This window comes from Squalius cephalus, assembly GCF_949319135.1.
Source record: "Squalius cephalus genome assembly, chromosome: 5".
NCBI classification, from domain to species: Eukaryota; Metazoa; Chordata; class Actinopteri; order Cypriniformes; family Leuciscidae; genus Squalius; species Squalius cephalus.
In genome coordinates, this window is record NC_137126.1 from 25,060,738 (window position 1) to 25,081,480 (window position 20,743).

The window sequence follows — 20,743 nt, forward strand, 5'->3', positions numbered from 1 at the left end:
GAGAGGGATTCAACTGTTCTGATGAAGTTGGAGGACTCATAAGAGAAGCAGTGATGTTGTCTGTGGGCAGGTTATGTATCAGCAGAGAGATCTTGTTCAGTCTGCATTGTTCGCTCCTTCTATGAGAGGGAATGTAAAAACAAATTGTTTTATTTTTTTTTTTCTGCAGGAATCAGATAATGAGAAAAAAGCTGATCCTGTTTTTCAAGAGGAGGAACCATGCACGCAAACAGAGGGTAAGTGTCTCTCTTTTGTGCAGTGGCAGAGAAGGAATTTGTTTGAGAGAGTGTAAGTGCTCCTCCATCAGGAGGGGTGACTGAAGTTACAGAGAAACTAGAACTATTTTGTGGTAAATCAAGAATGGATTAAGTATACAATCCTGCAGGCCTGTTTTCACACAGTTTTATGTTAATGTCTTTATAGACTGTGGCCTTTATTTGCACAAACACAATCTGCTTTCACATGTGATAGAAATGGCACTGTTCGCTTGGCAATCACACATTTAGTTTTTGTTTACAGGCAGATAAGTTAATTAGTGGATGTGTGGGGCAAATCATTATAGGGCTAAACAGAGATGTTAGTTTATGACTGAATAAAAAGACAAATAAACAACAGATAATAATGATGTGTTGTGGGAATAATGATCAGTCATTTCATTTGCTGAAAGTAGTTCCATGTTGACCCCTATACCTTATTTGACATGCCCTCATTTGCATATCAGTCAACATTTACTTATGATCAATTAACTTTTACTTATGATTTATAGTTTGTCTTGTGTGTCTGAACTCAGGTTAGAGGTTATTTCATGTCTCTTCGAAACAGTTGTGATGCCTCTAACTCTGTCCTTACCACATGACACAATACAGCAACAAGATTTAAAAACATTTTGACATTAACTTTTTGTGTGGCTTTGTGTAGGGTAGCCCAACCCAAATCTCATTTGCTCTAAATTATGCTCTACATAACTGCATATCAAACATTACATTTCTTCTGATTAGGACCTCTCTAATGGCGCTTTTCCGCTGCATCGTACAGCTCGTTTCGGCTCGCTTTAAATGGTACCACCTCTGTTGAGGTTCCAAGCTTATCGTACCGATACTAAAATGTGACATGAAAACTCTTCAGATCACTGATCGGTCAGAGAGAATCGTCACTAACAGCGTCATTGGATTTGCAACACGAGACACCAGACCCGCTAGATTTAAATAGTCAGCAACAGCCACTGCAGTATATTTTTTCGCACAATTTTTATTAAACAACTTGCTTGAAAAAAGAAATGGCTGAATCGTGGTGACTGGTCAGTAGACGAGGTGCCAGACGTTCATCTCGTTGGTAGATGAGGAGCGGATCCAGCGAGAGCTGGATATTGCGACCAGGAAATATATTTTTTAGCAACTTTAATGAGCAGTCTGTAACCCCACCCACTGTGAAGCGGTACTAAACTGCAGTCGAAAAGCAAACCGAGCCAAAGCGAGCAGAGTCGAACCGTGCCGAGCCGAGCCAAATCGTACCGCACAATGGAAAAGCAAAGCGAGCCGAGCCGTACCATGCCGAACCAAACCGAGCCGAGCCGTACCATGTAGTGGAAAAGCGCCATAAGATCACCCATGGTTAATGAAGATTGGCCATTTCCCTCCGTCTGTGTCATTCTGCCTCTCTTTTTTTGTCTTTTGTAGTTCAGGACTGATGAATGGTGATGTTTTTTTTTAATCCAGTTCCAAAAATAAGCTGCTCTAGCTGCACGGAAGCATTTTGATTGCTGTTTTGTTTTTTGTTTTTTTCTCAGGAAGGTGTAGTTCAGTGCAATCACTTGTTAATAGACTGGGTCAGTCAGGCCTGCTGGACCAAGAACAGTCAGAATTGTGACATGGCCGAAAGCCAACAGGAACGTTAACTGTTCAGAGAGCGTGAAAAACAAACCTTTTTTTGTTCTGTGTACTGTAGTATAGACACAAGTGCACTTGTCTCTCTGCACAGGTCTTGATCGAAACTCCTCTTGTTGAACATCTTGTTCTTGCTCACTCCCTTACCCTCTCCTTGGCTCACTGTATCTTCCTTTGTCTCTTTCTGTCTGTCCTTTCAGGTTTATATGCGACACTGCAGACCAAGAACATTACAGAGAATACAAAGTTATTACAAGATATAAATTAATAGGATGGAATTAACAGTGCAGATTTTTATTTTTATTTTTTATTCTTAGTCATCATGCTGATCTAGACTAGAGCCAGTGCATGCAGTTCTGTTCCCCTGAAGAACAGAAGAACTCTCTTAATTATATCAAACTTATATCACACAGCACTTCGCATTGAAAAGTTCAAAGCACAAATGGAAGAGATGTTGATGCGTAGTGTATAATATCAATGCAACAGTTAATTAAGCCTTTTCTTGTAACAGTTTTATATTTCATTTACTGTGCGTGAATGCATGAATCTACTCCCCTGTTGTCATTTAACAGACACCCAATAGCAAGTAACATGATTTAGAAACTGTAATAAACACCAGCAAGATAAAGTACTTTTATGCAAAACCATAGACCTTTATCTACAAATCAAACATAATAATGGGGGAACATTGAATGATCTTGGAGAGCGTTTAAAGGTGAAGCGTTTAGTAAAGCTGCTCTTTAAGAGTTGATTAGAAAGATTGACATCAGATTATTAAAAGGGACCTATTATGCTCCTTTTTACAAGATGTAATAAGTCCCAGGTGTCCCCAGAATTCATGTGTCTGTGAAGTTTCAGCCCAAAATACCCCACATATCATTTATCATATCAATTTGTAAATGCCATTTTTGAGTAGAAGAAAAAACATGCTGTTTTAGTGCAGGTATCTTTAAATGTGAATGAGCTGCTGCTCCCCGCCCTGCTTTCCAGAAGAGAGCGGAGCCTGTACAGCTTGTGCCTTGGATACTCTGCCAAAAATTAAACATCTTTTTTGCCTTTGTTTATCATCTCTATCGCAGTCACTTTCATATGGCATTGCAGTTTTTCAACATGAAAGTTTATTATCTGCATGCGTTTTAAAGCCATATCAGTCTAAACTTCTGATATATGGTTTTCTGAGCACGCACATCTGAAGCACGTGCACAGAAAGCTGGATATCAGACAGCGCGTCCCCTGAGTATTAAACTAAGTTCTCTTTCACGTCTTATTGCGCTTAAACTGTCAAATACATTGTCTGTGAACGTAAACAGCAAGTAAAGAAATCACATTTGTGTATTAGATCTGTGAAAGTAGCGTAATATAAGTACCTACTGCTATATATGCTATTATATGAATCAAACAACGACAGAAAATCACTCAGTGCTCTTGATTGAATAACTTCAGTAGCTTTAATAAGAATAAATTTCTTACTTGAATGCTGCTGTTAAATGCTCCGGCGAGGGGATAAACATGGCGGACTGTGTACTGCTCACTGAGGGCGGGGTTTATGGTAATAGGGCAGAGTATGTCAGCAGTTGTGGGTGGGGCCTAAGCAATATGACGTCACATTTCATAAAAGCTGAAAACGGCTTATTCTGAGACACTGCTTATGAGTTGTGGGGATTTGAAAAAAGGAGTAGGTGGATTTTTACCATTGTAGGGCACACATTTATATTCAAACACAATGTAAAAGTGAATTTTGCATAATAGGTCCCCTTTTAATATGTAGGATTTAGTTTTATTTCGCAAAATATTTTTCTGTTGTTTCCTTAGGAGCAGAAAATTTGCCAGCGGTATGATGAGCTGATGACTGAGTGGGAGAAAAAAGTTGAGCGGATGGAGAACAACCCACGCCGTAAAGCCAAAGAGAGCCGTACGCGCGAATACTACGAGAGGCAGTTTCCTGAGATCCGCAAACAGCGCGAGCAACAGGAACGCTTCCAGAGGTTAGCCAGCCCCCCCAGCTTCCATGATGACCCAATGAACGCTCTGTCATGCACACACATTTACCATTATTGCTTTTCCCTGACACAGTTGTGCTCTGTCCTGACTCAGCAGTTGGCCAATCAGCATTGAGGATCCTGTGGGTGCTAGGGTCAGAGGTCAGGCTGTGTACGTTCCTCGTACAGAGGTTGCAGGGCTTCCCTGAATTACAGGGAACTCGATCTGGAACACCACTAAAGCAGAACTGAAGAACATTTACATACCATTGACCTTGACACAGACGCTGTTGTTTTTGCTGATGGAACAAAAATGTATTTAGCAAAGTAGCCAGTTTATAGATATTCCAGTTTAATTGTGGATAAGACTATTTGGCAATATTGATTTCTTACTTAGACTTGTTTACCATAACAAGACTAGGGATGAGAATTAAAGAATGGACTGATTTTGAAGTTAACAATTCTTTATTACACAGTTAGATATGACCAAAAAGTCAATAATGAGGTAATGTCAAGTGATTGAGTCAGTATGCCCACAACTGCTCTGACTGATTCAGTCAGTGAGTGAGTCATTAGACAATTTTAAACTAATAACACATGGGTTTAAGACTTTTTGGGTAATTAGTTATAATAATTAGTTTGATTTACTTAGTTTTTATTCCAGTTTTATTTCAGTTGGACTAAAGCTTTAAATCGTACCAGTTAAGGGTGGGTGATAAGACCAGAATCTCATTTCTTCATATGAGCAATTTTATTTCACGACAACAATCATGATAGTTATTATTTGACTTTAAGCATGCCTATTCTTTAAAAAAATGCACATTTGAGAACCATTAGTGGAATTGAATGTCATAAATCATTTTGCTATAGCCATTGTTAAAAAAAAAATAGATCCACTGAATAAGAATCTTGCTTCTCAACCCCGTCAAGACCACGTCAGATCTGTTAGTTGTTAGACTTGTTAGTTCTGGCTAGAGATGCACCGATACCACTTTTTCCAGAACTAGTCCAATATTAATACTTTTATTTGTGTTACCTAGTTCCGAAACCTGTATTTTCATTGCATTTTTTATTTTTTAAAAATGTTGGGCAGAGGAATATGAATCAAATTAGTTTGCTTAGCAGTGCACAGCAGCTATATAGGCAGAAATATTTAATTTGTTTAACATTTTATTAATTGGATACATTACTTCATAGGCATCCTTCTCTGATATATACATTCTGCTCTCTGTTTGCTCTGTTGTCAGTGTTTCTTTCTCACAAGCACTGTACTGTACACGCTGCATCGTATCAGTTGTTGGTATCAGAGCATTTTAATGAGTACGAGTACACAAGCACAGGATCGTGCATCCCTAGTTTTGGCAATTTGTGCCTTTCCCTAAATTTTTTTTTTTCCCCCTCATAAAGGTTGCAGGAAGCAGGTCTATAATTCCGTTCATTCAGATCAAGCCATCCAACTTTACTGAATGCTGCTTGCCTGTCTTGATTGTTTAGACAAGCCAGAGTATGTAGCTATTGTTGCTGGAACAGTCTCTAAACCAAAGAACTTCAGAGCTCCAAAGCTCATGAATAGACCCAGAGGAATCTTGCCAATAGCTGTAACCACTGCTTCAAAGGCTTTTTGTGGGAGAAGAAACAGGGTGGGACTCTGGTCTGGTAGCTTGCTTGGGAAAGCGCCTTTACATGGTACAGAAACAAAGCCAGGAACAGAGAAATGCTTTCTCTCACCATGCTTCATCCTTCCCATCTTTAGGGTGGGCCAGAGGGGGACAGGCCTGTCTGCCACCATCGCAAGAAGTGAACATGAGATATCCGAGATCATTGACGGCCTCTCGGAGCAGGAGGTAAACTACTAGTTTAACTATCTGATGTATAACCTGAAATAAACTCTGATCCATATGGAAAAGATGACTGGGGCTTTACCCCAAGTTCAGAAAGTGTTTTAGAGCATCACCCAGATGAGTAGCAGGTAAACGTACACCCCATCCTTTTCCCATACATCAGACTTTATTATTTCCTGTGAGCCACTGAATTATCACACAACCAGACTATGCAGCATAAAATCTGGTTCACTTGCACCTTATTTTGGATAAGATCCTCCCACTTAGACAGGAAACAGAGGAACTGAAATAGGACAGAGACCAACCACAATTTTTGTATTATCTACTCTTTAATTCTAGGGTAGACATTATTTTTCATTAATTTTTTGTTATTGAAAGTGGTTGAAAGTCTTTTCACATCCTGATAGCAATCAATAATTAAAGTGGTCTAAATATAAAAAAGTAGATGTATCTATGTGGAAGTCTCAGGACCAAAAGATTGTTCTGAATGCAATAATAGGATGTCCTGCCTGCATGTCAACCTGATGCATACCTACACGCACCCTGCTCGCACAGACATCACGTTATTAGCACGTTCCATTAGGCTATGCAGAGTTGTAGACACATTGCTAGAGTCACAGAGCATTGCAAACAAACAGCAGCCACATTTCACATTTCCTCCTGAACCAAAACAACAAGCTTTTGCTGCGTTCACGCTGTGTCATAATTACGAGATGGCAAACAGTGACGTTTTTCTCTGAGCTGTTCTGACCGTGTATTGATGCCAAAATGAATCTGCAGCAGTCAGGTGGTACAAATCAGAGCTCTCCAGAAAAATGTAAAGTTTACAAGATGTAATCACGAGCTCTATGAGGACTGATTTCGTAATTTCGTAATTGTTCATTTCGACATGGCGCGAACAAACCTTTACTAAACAGTTTCAATTTCTAACAATAACTGTAGATAAGCTGTTTAGATCATTATTGTTGTAATGTTATGTGCATGGCTTTGTGCATGTGCCGTCGGGGTGCCGTCGGGGTGGAGACTTCAGTAATTTAAACAAGTGTTGCAGACCCTTCCTGGATCTCAACACCTTTTTGTCTCTCTCAGAACAATGAGAAGCAGATGAGGCAGTTGTCAGTCATTCCTCCTATGATGTACGATTCCGAACAGCGGAGAGTGAAGTTTATCAACATGAACGGTCTGATGGATGACCCAATGAAAGTCTACAAATCCCGCCAGTTCATGAATGTCTGGACCGAACACGAGAAGGAGATCTTCAAGGAGAAGTGAGTAACTGTGGCTCATGTTAGCATGTGTGAGTGTGTGTGCTTCATTTTCTCAACTTTGTCTCTTCTGTGGTGCAGGTTTATGCAGCATCCAAAGAACTTCGGGCTGATAGCTTCATATCTGGAGAGAAAGGTGGGTTTTCTTTTTTTTGTGATTCAGTTTAGGGCTGCACTATTAATCGCAATAAAACTGCACGCGATTTGGCGCAGGCTGCGATTATCTTATGCGCAGCTTGTCAGTGAGTGCGGCTGATCGGTAGTAAATATTGCTCCATCTGAACGCCAGAGGGCGCTCTCACGCAAACACGTTAAATATGCCCCGCCCAAGCGGCAACCTCCCTGTCTTTCTCTTGAAACCAACACGGAAGTGAATTCAACGGCAATTCATCGTCTGGCCGCTTGAGGCTGGGTACAGAAGTGAGTCAAATCTGTATCTCCCCCATGTTAAAATACCCAACTTTACAGCAGAAAAAAACACGTTTACAGCCTGGTGCAAAAAGTGGCTTTGGTCTATATAGCTTATTTTTCCCTTCATGACAAATGTGAGGGGGGTGAATTGTTGTAAACTCATCCGTTTACATTATATTAAGCCTTAAAGTTCTACATAATTAAGGGTGTCCACTTTTGAGTGACAGGTGGATTCCCGCTGCAGTGGTCATTAGTCATCATTAGCCGTTTGTCTGATGTTTGTTAGCCGTCACGTTACCTCAGCTAATTGTCTGACTGTAAAAATAAATAAATTCGTGAGTGACGCGCTACCAAGATGCCGACGGTCGGCCACGCACACTTTAGGCTTCAAAAACGGTCTTCAGAAACCTACGGGTGACGTCACGGACACTACGTCCATATTTTTTTACAGTCTATGGCCCCGCCGCAGAAGTACAATAACGGCGCATCATTCCAGGAAATCCCTATAGCTGTAGCTGAATAAACAGAAGATTGAAACGCTTTGATTAAACATGACTTATAAATACATGACTGCCTTCTGTGTAAGAAGGCACATCATCTCACAGAAGGATGCTCAACTGTCGTTATGAAGTGAGTTTGGAGTAAATGCATGTTATTAAATGTTGTCTTTTGTTGGACAAGAGGTTCATAAATGATTCTCGTGTTTGGAAAGATGTTTGACGCGTGTTGCTTTTTCAAATGCACGTTATAAGTGACTCAAACTCACAGTGCTTTCAGAAGAAGCAGCGCTTACAGAGCCGTACATCAATGACAAGCTGCGCATAACAAATAATCGCAGCCTTTGCGATTTCAAAATCGCGATAAGCCAAATCGATTTAAGTGCGATTACATGTAAATTGCGATTAATCGTGCAGCCCTAATTCAGTTTAGTATGGTGGATTGCTGTCACACCCAGAACTGTATGTTCACCAGTGGATGTTGTAACTGAAGTACTGTTTAACATCTTTACTGACTCAGATCAGTAAAGCTCACACCTTCCCACCTACAGACAGCTTTTTTTTGTTGCGTTAATGGTATCTTCTTTTCAAATACTAGCCCAAGTGATGCAGCTGTATTTGTATTTTCTCTCTCCCTGTGTGCAGTGTGTGTCTGATTGTGTGCTGTACTATTATTTGACTAAGAAGAGTCAGAACTATAAAACTCTTGTCAGACGAAATTTTGGAAATCGGAGGAATCGAAGGAATCAGGTATTTAAAAAAAACAACCTTTTTTTCCCCTTCACTTGTACACTTTTCTCTCACTCTAAACATGGATATGTATGGATATGTTGCATTAAAAATCACATCTCACATGTTACTTCCGGTTTATCCATCACACTGATAACAGAAGTTGAGCTCTTTGCATTGGGATGCAGTATTTCACACAGTAAGCTCTATTGCACATTTTGCAATACAGGTATTCTCCTCATATAGAACATTTGCATAATGTGCACAGTATGCATACTGTGTACTGCATCTATAGTAAGATTAGTGTGGAGTATGCTTCTCTGAACATAGCCTTTGTGTTTGAGCAGCCTACTAGGCTTATTGATTATTTTGGCTCAAAATTTCTCCGAAATTGGGGCACTGTTTGCGTAGTGTTTTGTGGTGGTGTTCAATGAATACCTATTAATAATTCATTATGTAATTAAAAATATTGTTGATTTATTTTTTTTACATGCACTGCTGTTCAGAGGTTTAGGGTCAGTAAGAATCATGGAATAAATGTATTACAGAATCTACAATAATATTAAGTAACACAACATTGATAATAATAATAAGAAATGTTTCTTGAGCAGCAATTAGAATGATTTCCTCTCATATGTGACACTGAAAATTCAGTGTTGCCTTCACAGGAATAAATAACTTTAAAATATACAAATTAAATTTAAATTGTAATATAATTAAATGTTTTTACTGTAATAATTAAAAAAAATGCAGCCTTCATGAGAATAAAAGAAAAACATAAAATCTTACCAGCCCCAAACTTTTGAACGGTAGTGTATTAGCAAGTGTATCAAAGTAAAGTGTCAATGTTGTCAATACTAACATTTACAAACATGAATCTGTTATTGACAAGTGTTTTGTCATCAAGAATGAGTAGGCTTTACTGATGCTCACTTCACAATTGCATTCACTGAAATACAGCATTTTAGTAGGTAATTTTTTTTTTTTTTTTGCCCCCTCAAGTTTGTTTGCAGCTATTGTTGCAAGCTATTATGTGGGGATTAGTTGAATTTACATTCATTCTTGTGATCATAAACAAGCAGAAGAACTGTTTTGAGATGCATTTTTAGTACACAAGAAGCCCCCTAGTGTTCAGTATGCACTTTTAAAACATCTGCATCTCAGTCTGAGGAAGCCAGTGTGTGTTTTCAAATGGCTCTGTTTTGAATGTTTTTTTTTCTTGAGAAGGGGTGTGTTTGATTCATGCTTAATGTGAGGTTGTGTGTTTTCTTTTTTATGAGAGGGTGTGTTTTGTGGTTGTTTTTGTACGCTGTTGACGCTGTCTTATAAGAACTCGGACCGTGTGTGTGTGTGTGTGTGCAGGTTATAGGGCAAAAATGCATCTGTGCTTTGAGAGTCTCTCTCTTGCTCTCTCTGATTTATGGAGGGCTGCACAGCTTTCCAGGAATCTGTTTTATCTGTTTGGCACAGCCGAGAGGCTCCATGCTGCTCTCAGGGACCACAGAGGGAAAGGAGAAGAACATGAGAGTTTCAGACTCCAACTTTAAAGCTGTTTAAGTGCAGTAGCTGCGGCTTCACACTTTCACGTGCATATACTCAAAAAACGTGTTTCAGGAAGGTGAAATCTGCCCATGGCATCCAAACCAGGTTATCTCATTGTGACATGGACAAATTGTTTCAAGTAAACATGAAATTGAAACTTGTGCCATTTACTTTCTTAATCTGTGTTCAAGGTCTTTTTGTATTTGATTCATCAGTTCAGGTTTGAAAAATATCCTAATCATAATCTTTCATCAAAATCAGTTGTTGTTCCTCTGAAAGAACATTCGGTTTCTCCTGACGTCACCTAGGCAGCACAGGCAATTGGTTAATCAAATTTACCGTTTAGGCGTTGTTAAGCTACTGTTGCAAGTAAAATGAACAGATCTTAAATTCTTGCCAACAGTTAATCAAGTCATTTAAATACGATTAAGTCTAATGTAATAAAAGAAACCGTGTCACGATGCTTTCGAGGAAGACCTTGACCTTCAGCCTCCATGTCCCAGTCAAACGTTTGTGCTTGTGGGGAAGGGACTATCTATATTATGAAAATTTAATGGGTTGTTAATGCAATATTATTTTAACTTTGTAACCACAGTCATAATTGTGCATTTTACCTGTTTTACATTTGGTTCTGCATATTTGGCCTGTTTCATCACATTCAATGTGATTTTGAAAGAGAAAGATGCAAAATGAGTAGACAGCTGCAAGAGATGGATAATTTTTTGGTGCATGGTTAATAATGTATGCCATTCCATTTTATAAATTTAGGCATATAATGACCTGGACTTGACGAAACAAATACTTCAATGGAAGTTAAAGGGACAGTTAATCTAAAAATGAAAATTCTTTAATTTAGTCACCCGTATGTTGTTTTCAACCTGTGTGACGTCCTTTCTTGTGTGGAATATAAAAGGAGAATTATTATTTTTTTGTCCATACTGTGAAGGTCAATGATCACCAAAACATTCTTCAAAATATCTCCTTAAAAGTTCCACAGAAGAAAGTAGGTCAAACAGGTTGGGAACTATGAATGATAGCTTAAAGAATGATAGTTTGTGAAACTGAAAAGTTCTATTTATTTATCTGGGTATGACAACATGTGGTTTGACCAAAAAAAAACCTTCAAGTTGTTTGCTCAGTGAAAAATTTTAATGTCTGCTATTTTAGGGTGACATTGATATCACATTGGAGTTTTATTAAGTACTATGTTGGGGGTTCTTGGTATTCTTTGTAGTATTTCACACTGTGAAAGCAGAATACTGAGTAGAGACATTGGTATTGTGGTATTGCAATCTGGTCATCTGATTTAGCAATCTGGTCATCAAATAGTGTAAAATACATTTCAGAGAAAGTTTTTCTCAATCTTTTCCACTGGCCAAATTGTATTTTTAATTGATTTATATTTTTAATGGAAACAGATAGGCCTTGGGCATTATTTGCACAAAACTATTTTCTCAGACAATCTGATATTATCATGATAAGCAATTATCTCTGTGGTTCAAACATTAAAACACAGCACACCACAGGAAAAGTTTTCAAAAACATCGCATCCACAACAAATATTTCTATTGATTGAATATAAAAAAATGTTGTAACTTCCCAGAAATGATTTAAGTGTTTAACTCCATTAATATGAATGACATATTTAATCTAAATGTTTATATCAGAAGTAAAACATAGTTTAAATCAGTATTTTATTTATTTAAACTGCGTCAGTTTCACTAAACGGCCCAACACGCTCGCTGGCACGGACATTTAAGAAGGGATGGATATTTGCTTCAAGTGACAGGCTTGGTGAGTGAAATAAAATTTGTTTTATCTTTCTGTAGATGTATCATTTTCTTTAGATTTTCTGTCTAAAAGTGACCAAAAAGACATTTAACTCCAGCTCACCATCGATGTCGCCAAACTGTTCCATCTCCAAAGCGTTCGTACGCATGGATCAGAGTTTGCGTGCAGGTTTTTATAAATCACAACTCATGCGTCGGAAGTGGCGTACGCCTCTTTCAGGGCCTGTTTTGTGCATACGCAACGGTTATAAATGAGGCCCCAGGTCTGTTTTCATGGGGGTGCTTTTAAACTTTCTTTAATTTCTTTTTCTTTACTTGTAATACCTGATCCTTAACCGTAAGAAAATATTAAAGATACTCAATAGACCAAATGCCATGTATTTTTATAACAAAGCATATTATAAAAATAATAGCATATTTGTAAAGGTAGGGTAGGCAATTTCGGAGAGGCTAGCAATATCAAGCTATCTTTGAAAGCATGAGATCCCACCCTCCCTTCAGAGCATCTCCAAAGCCACGCCTCCTTCAAAAGAGATGGCATTAAATTACCTTATGTCTCAAAGCACATAACATTACAATAATAATGAATGTAAACCACTTACAGAGCTCTAGTTGTACCACCTGACTGCATGATTGGACGTGAACATGACTGAACATTTTTTGGTCCTGAGACTTCCAAAGAAGATACATGTACATGTTTTAATATTTAGACCACGTCTATTATTGATTTGCTATCAGGATGTGAAGAGAGTTTCAACCAGTATTACAAAAAGTGTTTATAAAAAAAATTGCCTACCCTACCTTTAACGGTTGGTAAATGCTAGTTAAGTTAATCCAACCTCTGCTTGAAGTACAAGTGATATATCTTGAATACTATCGTACATATGAGATGAACTTCCACACGGCCCATCTAACTCTCGATTAGCCCTCTGTCGCATGTGTGTGTGAGCAGCTGCTGTACAGAATCAGCATTAATTACAGCTATATTTCAGCCTATCTAAACAGCACTGGATAAACAGTGCTGGATAAGAGTGTGTGTAACAGGACTTCTGTGAACACTGCTGCCATACTGATCACAAGCTGAGGCTGCGGGTCATTGAAAGCATGTGTCTTTGAGTCAGGAGTTGAGCTGCAGTAATGAGGAGATGATCTGATCTTTACACACACACATACTCACTCACTGCCTGACTCTTCAGCCATCAGTAGCCCCAGGTGCTTTCAGTGACCAGGCATATGCACAGCCTTTTTCGTTTGCATATGTAGCCGTAAGTGTTTCCTGGTGTCTCTTAGCTACGTGGGTATATACAGCACAGTTGTAGTTTCCTCTACCACCTGTTGTGATTTGTTACGTTTACATTCTGATTAAAAAGAGAGGACAAGCAGGTTCATTTTTTATCTCATCTTTAAAGTGGGTTGTGTGTGTGTGTGTGTTTGTTGGGGGGGGTGGAGTAGAGTCTGGTAACTGAGCTTGTCTGTGTGTGGGTGGAGTCTGTGACCCTTAGAGACCCATAAAAGTGTTTGTCAGTCGAGTTCAGCTTACGTGGAGTTCTGAATGCTGTTCCAAACAAACTTCTGCCCAAGCTTTCTGTTTCTAGAGTCCCCTGAGAATGTTTTAGAGAAAAAGAGGGGGAAAACAAGCCAAAAGAATATGCATAAGCGGGAAGAACAAACTTTTGTTTCTTTTTCTCTTCATTAAACTGGCAGCCCGTGTGTTCTGCCGTCCCTCCAGAGTTTTTTTCGGAGAAAGAGGGAGGGTTGGAGAATGTGTGTGTATGCGAGACACCCCTCCTGAGCTGCGCAGTGGTATGTGCCGTTTGCTCTGACACCAGTGAGAAAGTTGTGGAGCAGCTTGCTGTGCCAATCAAAATCCTGACGGGGCTGGGTTAAGATCGGTCAGTCTCTTCTCCCCTCCGCCCCGCGGGGATTACCTGGGCTGACCCTAGCACCCAGATTAGCTAGCGCTCGCACATATTTTTGTGTGTGTGTAAGTTGGAGATGCCACTGCTTCTTTAGCAGGCTCAAACAACCCCGTGGCATGCTTTCTCGGAATATGCGCCATTGATCTACCGAGCCGGGTCCCGCAGCTGAGGATCTGATCCAGCGCAACGCCGCTGTCAGACTGCCCGAGGCGCGCTCTCCTGCTCAGCCTGTTCCTGTCACTAACTCTGGCCTTGGCTGCACAGCATTCTGGGATATATAATGGGATGAAAAGGACATTCATGAGGAGCAGATAAACGTAGATGAAGGTACCTTATGAATTAGAGAAGGAAATGGCTGTTTGTGGAGTAGTTTTTGTGTGGTTTTGGAGGCTGTTGTGATTGTTTGTGGAGATTGCAGGGCTCTGTACTTTTGCTTAATGGGTTTAGCTGTGGTTGAAGTTATCATTTTTATTTATTTATTATATGTAAAAGGACATTTGTTTATTTTGTGTTATAATAATTTTATTATTGGTTTTATGTTAGTATATTATTTCATTTATCTGCACATTGCATGTATAAAAGCTGTGTGCAGTGGTGGTTAGCTTGGATATATGCTATTGCCTTGGTGACATCTACAGGACAGGAGGTGTGCTGCAAATACATTTTACCCTAATTTTTCATGCATCTGCTAAAGACATAACTAAGTTTAAAAATATATATATATATATATATCTCAAATTTAGGATTTTTTTTTTTTTTTTGACGTTGTTGATGCTCCGTTTTGTCGTCCATGTTATGCTGTTTTTCTTGGCCTAGTCTTCTCTCCCTCCTTTTCTTGGTTGGTTTATTTGACTTTTTGCAGTAGCTTATCGTCTTTCCTGTTTGTTCGTTTGGCTTTGAAAACAATGATACTATTTTTACTGAGCTCTCCATGTGCTACAGTTGCATCTTTCATGACATATTAATTCAGAGTGATAATCAGCTACTGGGGGGGGGGGGGGATTGAACAACTTTTAAATAGTTAAACTTAGAAATAGTTTTGAAGTTTTGTGATCTGAAGCAAATGGAGCAGTACTTATTTGTAGTGCAGTTTGTGTGAACCGCTGCTTCACCTCTGTTACAGAATAAAGTGTGTCCAAAGGTTGACTATAAAGCTGAGGTTTCCAATAAAAGATAAGGTAACATATTAGAATATTGACAGTAGATTAATATTTAATTCTTGCTTCCTCTCCCTCGATGCACATAACCCTCTGAGACCCAAATATTGATGTCATAGAAAATATATCAATATCCTCCTTGAAAAGAAAAAAAAATCCTGTCTATTAACGTAGTTTGTAAAAACAATGAATATTTATTCAAATGTTTTGATCTTGCAACCGTCATTTAGCCATTGGTAAGTGTGCAAGTGTTCTTAGTAACTGATTATAAAAACCATGGTGCATGTTTCTACACATCCAGGACATCCTGCGTTCTGTTCTTTTCCATTGTGCTCCAGCTGGAAAAGAACACAAGAATGTGTCTTGTGAAAATATTCCTAATGAACCCTAAACACACTCTTCATTAAAGCCACCATTTAAATTGACTAATCTTATTTTTTAATGGAATATTTCATTATTTATTATAAATGATTTATAATTTTTTTTTAATTAGTTTGCCCATTGTAATCTTTAATAAAAAAAAATCTTCCCCTACCTTTTGCAACAATATCTTTTCTCCTGTATGATGACGTGTTTTTTGGCGTGGGGGCGGGGCAATCTGTCAACAAGAGGTCACAACAATCCAATAATTTCCTGATGGGCAAAATCAATTCCTGCCCTACTTTTTTTTTTTTTTTTCTTGTTCGAGAAGCCATTTCACTCAGATATGTCACAATAGGGAAGAAAACTTCGGTTTCATGACAATTTTTAAGACCGATTTGTCAACTAGTCAGCCCACAAGAAGTTTGTTTGAAAATAAAAATACTGTTTATCACATCCCCACCCCCAACCTCCATCAGTCAGACAGTCTGTTTTTTTTTTGTTTTTTTTTTGTTTGTTTTTTTGTCTATACATCCCAGAATATTACTACATTTCTCTGACAACCTGAATATTACCTGAAAATGCATAGAGGCATTTTATAAGTTTATTAAATAACCTTTCCACTACACTAAAAGGCTGAAACACCAGTAAGTTCATCTCAGAGCTCTTACACACTAAAGTTGCATTAGGCTACATAAAAAAACATTTAGAATAAAAATGATGTCAGAATGCAGTGACCATGTTGTGTGACAACTTGTGGCATGCTTGGAGATTGTAGTTGTAAATGTGTTCCAAAGTAAATTTTTAATTGTGAGTTGCTATTGTTTAGTTTTACCAACATTCAGTAAAACATGGGTATTAATTAATAGCTTTAAAGAACTATTGCAGTTTTGCTTCAGGGTCAAAGTAACTCTCTGAAGGTTAAAGTAAAATTGGTCAAAGAGGTCTTCATCTGCTTTGTGTGAACCGGTTCATTCCCACGATCATAGTCAGCATTAACTTTATATCAGGGCTTTAATATTATATTAGGACATGAACAGAAGCTTCTCTATAGCAGTTATTTTAGTATTATACATATACTGTTATAAGTATGTATTTATATTTTGAATTAGTTTATTTTTCTATTTTCAGTTTTCATTTTAGTTTAAGGTTTAGTGTTTTTGTTGTTTTTATTGTTTTTAATATTTCTATTTAATTTTATTTCAGTAGTTTTAGTAATTTTAGTACTTCAAATAAAATAAATCAGTTAGTTGCCAAAACACCATTTATAATTTTCATTTAATGTTTTCATGTAATATTTATATTTCAGTTTTATTTCAATTAAGTTTTTTGTTAATGTTAATAACGCTGTGTTATAGACCCCAGCATATCTGTTATATCCAAGCAGTTGTATTGTCATGTTTCAAACCTGAAGTGCTCAGAGGTTGGTGAAATAATAATTGGTTTATAATGAAATAAACCACCATTCCTATATAAGCTGTCAAAAAACAGAATTGGGTGTAATGAAAGGCTTTGTGAGATTTCCGTGTAGAGTGTCTTTAGATGGAATGTAAAGTCAGTGTGAACTGAGCTTTGAATGGCAGAAATGGGCTTTTATTGTCAACCATGTGTCAGTTTGTCGATGTACTACAAGTCGAAGAGAGCATAGAAACAAGCACTTCCTCCTCTTGCCCTTCAACCTAGAGAATGAATGATTGATCCTCTGTCTGCTTTGTGCTTGCTATATGTCTTTCATGTATTGGACCCTTTCTCTGTTATTTTTGTTTTGACCTGAATTATCGCGTTTCCCTTCTCCCCCCTTATTTGTTCTCCATGTCTCTGTGGCAGAGGTTCTGACATTTTTTTTGGTCCCATCTGGCAGCTGCACAGCTTGTTTGTGTTGGCTGAGCTCTGCTTGTTCCAGTGCTTTGCTTCTCTTTCGTGGAACAGACCGAGGAGGAGGAGGGGCTCCAGTCCCTCTGTCCGTGCCAGCAACCATGATAAAGAACCTTGGGCCATTAGCACACTGGCTCCCTCTTCAAACCAAAGGAAAAAGACCTTCTCTACTGACTGCAGCCCTACACTTAGTCTAATGTTAATCTAAAGGAGACCTTGTATACTCGCACTTACATCTCCACTTAAAGTCCTCCTGTAGTCAATAATTTTATCCCTTAAAGCTCGTCCTTGATCTTTGAAAATTACATATTTAAAATAGCTTGAATGTAACACTACACCCTTGCTTCATTTCGTATGCATGGAATCATGAATATGCATATTGCCCCGACCCCACTTACTCACACGGGCTCAGAGATCCACTCTGCCAACTTTACTGTAGTAAACGCTGCACAATGGCAGGGCTCAATGCTAAGGATTTTTTCTACTGGCCTGGTCGGGCCAGTGGTTGAAATTTTTACTTGCCCTGCCAAAATTTTCACTGGCCCCAACACAAAAAAGTAATAAATAAATGAAATAAAATAAAATAGGCTTAGTTATCGTTGTTTTTGATCCATGTAACCTTAATAAATAAGGTTATGACACCAAAAACTACTAGCCTAACTTATACATTTTAAATATTGTTAAAGACAGTCAGTATTAAAATAAGAACAAATTACAAATAGTATATTATGTGCAAAAATGGGTTAAAATCACATTACATTCTAACATTGTAACATTACAATCTAAAAACAAAAATAATGATTTTATTTTTCAATTTCAACACAGCAGCGCAAGTATCTATCTGTCAGCACATGTATCTGTCAGAGTATCTGACAGGGAAAGCCGCTTTAAACGAACGGTAAACGTGTAGTTTGTAGCGAGGTATGTTGTTATGGAAAGGAGGCGGGAACCAGCGAACATTTAAACACTTTAATAATAAAAACAAACACAAAACGAAAGTAAAGGCGGAAGCCCCTAATGGATGACTGCTGCAAACATAAACAACACATATAACTGTTTAAGCTGAGACGCGGCTCTCTGGATGTGTGTGGCTGCGTACACAAAACTTATCACACATTGTGTGAGTACCAATCTGAGAGCCGTGCTTGAATATTTAAATAGGCGAGGCTTAAAAACACGCAAATGATCAACTTCCGTGAAGATGCAGCACTGGCCCGATCGGGCAAGTGACACTTCTGTCAACTGGCCCGAGTGTCTTTCACGCTGGCCCCGGGCCATTGGCCAGTCCTTATTGTCGAGCCCTGAATGGTATCGCTCTTTAGAACATCGGTAATGATAATTAATATGATTAGCCTTTTGCTTGACTACGTTATTGTTATGTGTTGCTAATGTTAAACAAACCATGTTCCCGTTCGCCATCTCAGAGTCGAACAGCTGCCTTCTAAAAATCAGCATCCTTAGAAATGCTTTGAACTACTTCGAGCATCAGTGGAGAAAGGCATATATTTCCACATAACATCGTAATATATTCATCATACATAATTCACCTGCTATATTGCTAAATAATGCCATGATTTTTCCACGTACACTTATCTAAAGTAACATTAAATGAAAACAGAGGTAAGACACACCCAGATTTAGGTTGGTCAAGCAGCACGTTTGCTGCCCTAAACAGAGATTCACTTCTTGTCTTTGCAAACAAAGTACACTTGAATCAGTGCCAAATATTAGTCATCACTAATCTGACGCAAAACTTGCGGTAAAATACGAATCCATTTAATCTACTTGGGAAAACAATTTTAGAGTCAGTCAGAATAAAATCAAATGTAACAATTTATGTCAGGTAAATGTATCATGCCAATTTCATAATCAGTTAAAAGATAATAAATACAAAACATCAAATGCTCTGGAATAAAGAGAGAAGATGCGAACCTCACATTATAAAATACATGATGCAAAGTGTTTTGCATACACTCAGCATCACGGTCTAATTTGAGTTACAAATCGCCCCGAGCCTCTTGTTGCAATTCATTATATACCCAGACCAAGATAGAAACTTCTTTCACATGGAAACATTTGCTAACAATGGGAATTTGCATTCAGAGTTTACACCTTTTGGGAGCAGGATGCCATTTGCCTGGAAGACACACCCTCCTCTGTGTGCCAGTTATCTCTAAACTATTAAATACCTTTTTACCTTTTGGTTTACTTTGGGAATGAGACCTCTGTACCAGTCGCACAGAGATATTTCAAATGACACCAAACGTGTAATACTGTATGATAATTATTCACATTAAACCAAATAGATTATTGGGTGAATTTTGGTGATCTCAGCATTAGGGCTGGGTATCGTTCAAAAAATTTCGATACCAATACCGATACCGATACCTTGATGTCGATACCGGTTCCTGAACGATACTTTTTTCGATACCAATTTTATGAAATCCATTTTAACAAGATTACATAACACATTACCTCAGAAAAACTTTGGTTTTATTTTTTCAGTTTGACTCATGCTGCTTAGCCAGTGCACAAAGGAACACATTTTATATATAAAGAGCTCATGCTCACCAAAGCTGAATTTGTTTGATCAAAAATACAGTAAAACTTGTAACATTGTGAAATAGTATTACAATTTAAAATTTTATTTGAATATATTTCAAAATGTAATTTATTCCTGTGATGTCAAAGCTGAATTTTCAAAATCATTACTTCAGTGTCACATGATCCTACAGAAATATGTTTGCTGCTTAATATTTTGGAAACTGATACATTTTTTCATGATTTTTTGATGAATAAAAATTTCAAAAGAACAGCATTTATTTGAAACAGAAATCTTTTGTAACATTACACATGTTTTAAGGTCATTTTTGATCACTTTAATGCATCCTTACAGAAAAAAAAATTCTGACTAACCAACACATTTTTGAACGGCAGTGTACATTCAGTATAGGTTATTATTGCACACTGTCAGAGAACAAGGTATCTCTTCATTTACCAGTCGAAGACGAACAACTTTCTGCTCTACTCCATGCACTGTCAAGGGCTTTATCATATTTGTCGTGGTACCGGTCTTTGCAGCAATTATTTTACTGCAAATACTGGATCACGTGCATGGAGAGTATGTGTGTGCGCGTGTGCGCGTGTGCGTCTCGAGTATGTGCGCGGAGAGTTCCGCTCGTCTCCTGTGCGTAGAGTTTGTGTGTATGTGCGTGAGCGACTTTAGGTGTGTCGTTGTGCATTTCATATACTTGTTTGAGCACTGACGTTGACGAGTTAACCCCTTAGGTATCGAAATCTGGTACCGAACAACAAGTCATTTTTCGATACTCGATAGTATCGAGGCAATTCGGTCAGTACCTAAAAGGTATCGAACTCGGTACCCAGCCCTACTCAGCATGAGAGAGAAGGAATGGGGGAAGAGGGAAAGACATGTAGATTAGGATAATTCTAAGATGAGACTTGCGTCTTGAATGGTGCACAAGAGTGAGTTCA

At 38.2% G+C, this 20,743-nt stretch overlaps 1 protein-coding gene across 21 annotated transcripts in view; it reads left to right on the forward strand.

Annotated features, from left to right (window-relative positions):
• ncor1 (nuclear receptor corepressor 1) overlaps positions 1-20,743 on the forward strand; it is a 124,499-nt gene that overhangs the window by 37,007 nt on the left and 66,749 nt on the right. For 18 of the 21 annotated variants that reach the window (XM_079871427.1, XM_079871425.1, XM_079871443.1 and 15 more), the window contains exons 9-14: positions 170-236; positions 3,696-3,868; positions 5,616-5,706; positions 6,793-6,971; positions 7,050-7,104; positions 8,522-8,626. In XM_079871427.1, coding sequence (XP_079727553.1) covers positions 170-236; positions 3,696-3,868; positions 5,616-5,706; positions 6,793-6,971; positions 7,050-7,104; positions 8,522-8,626 — 670 coding nt within the window. Of the gene's footprint in view, positions 1-169; positions 237-3,695; positions 3,869-5,615; positions 5,707-6,792; positions 6,972-7,049; positions 7,105-8,521; positions 8,627-13,901; positions 14,184-20,743 lie in introns of those variants that run through there. The other 3 variants (XM_079871437.1, XM_079871435.1, XM_079871434.1) reach the window with 3 other exon arrangements.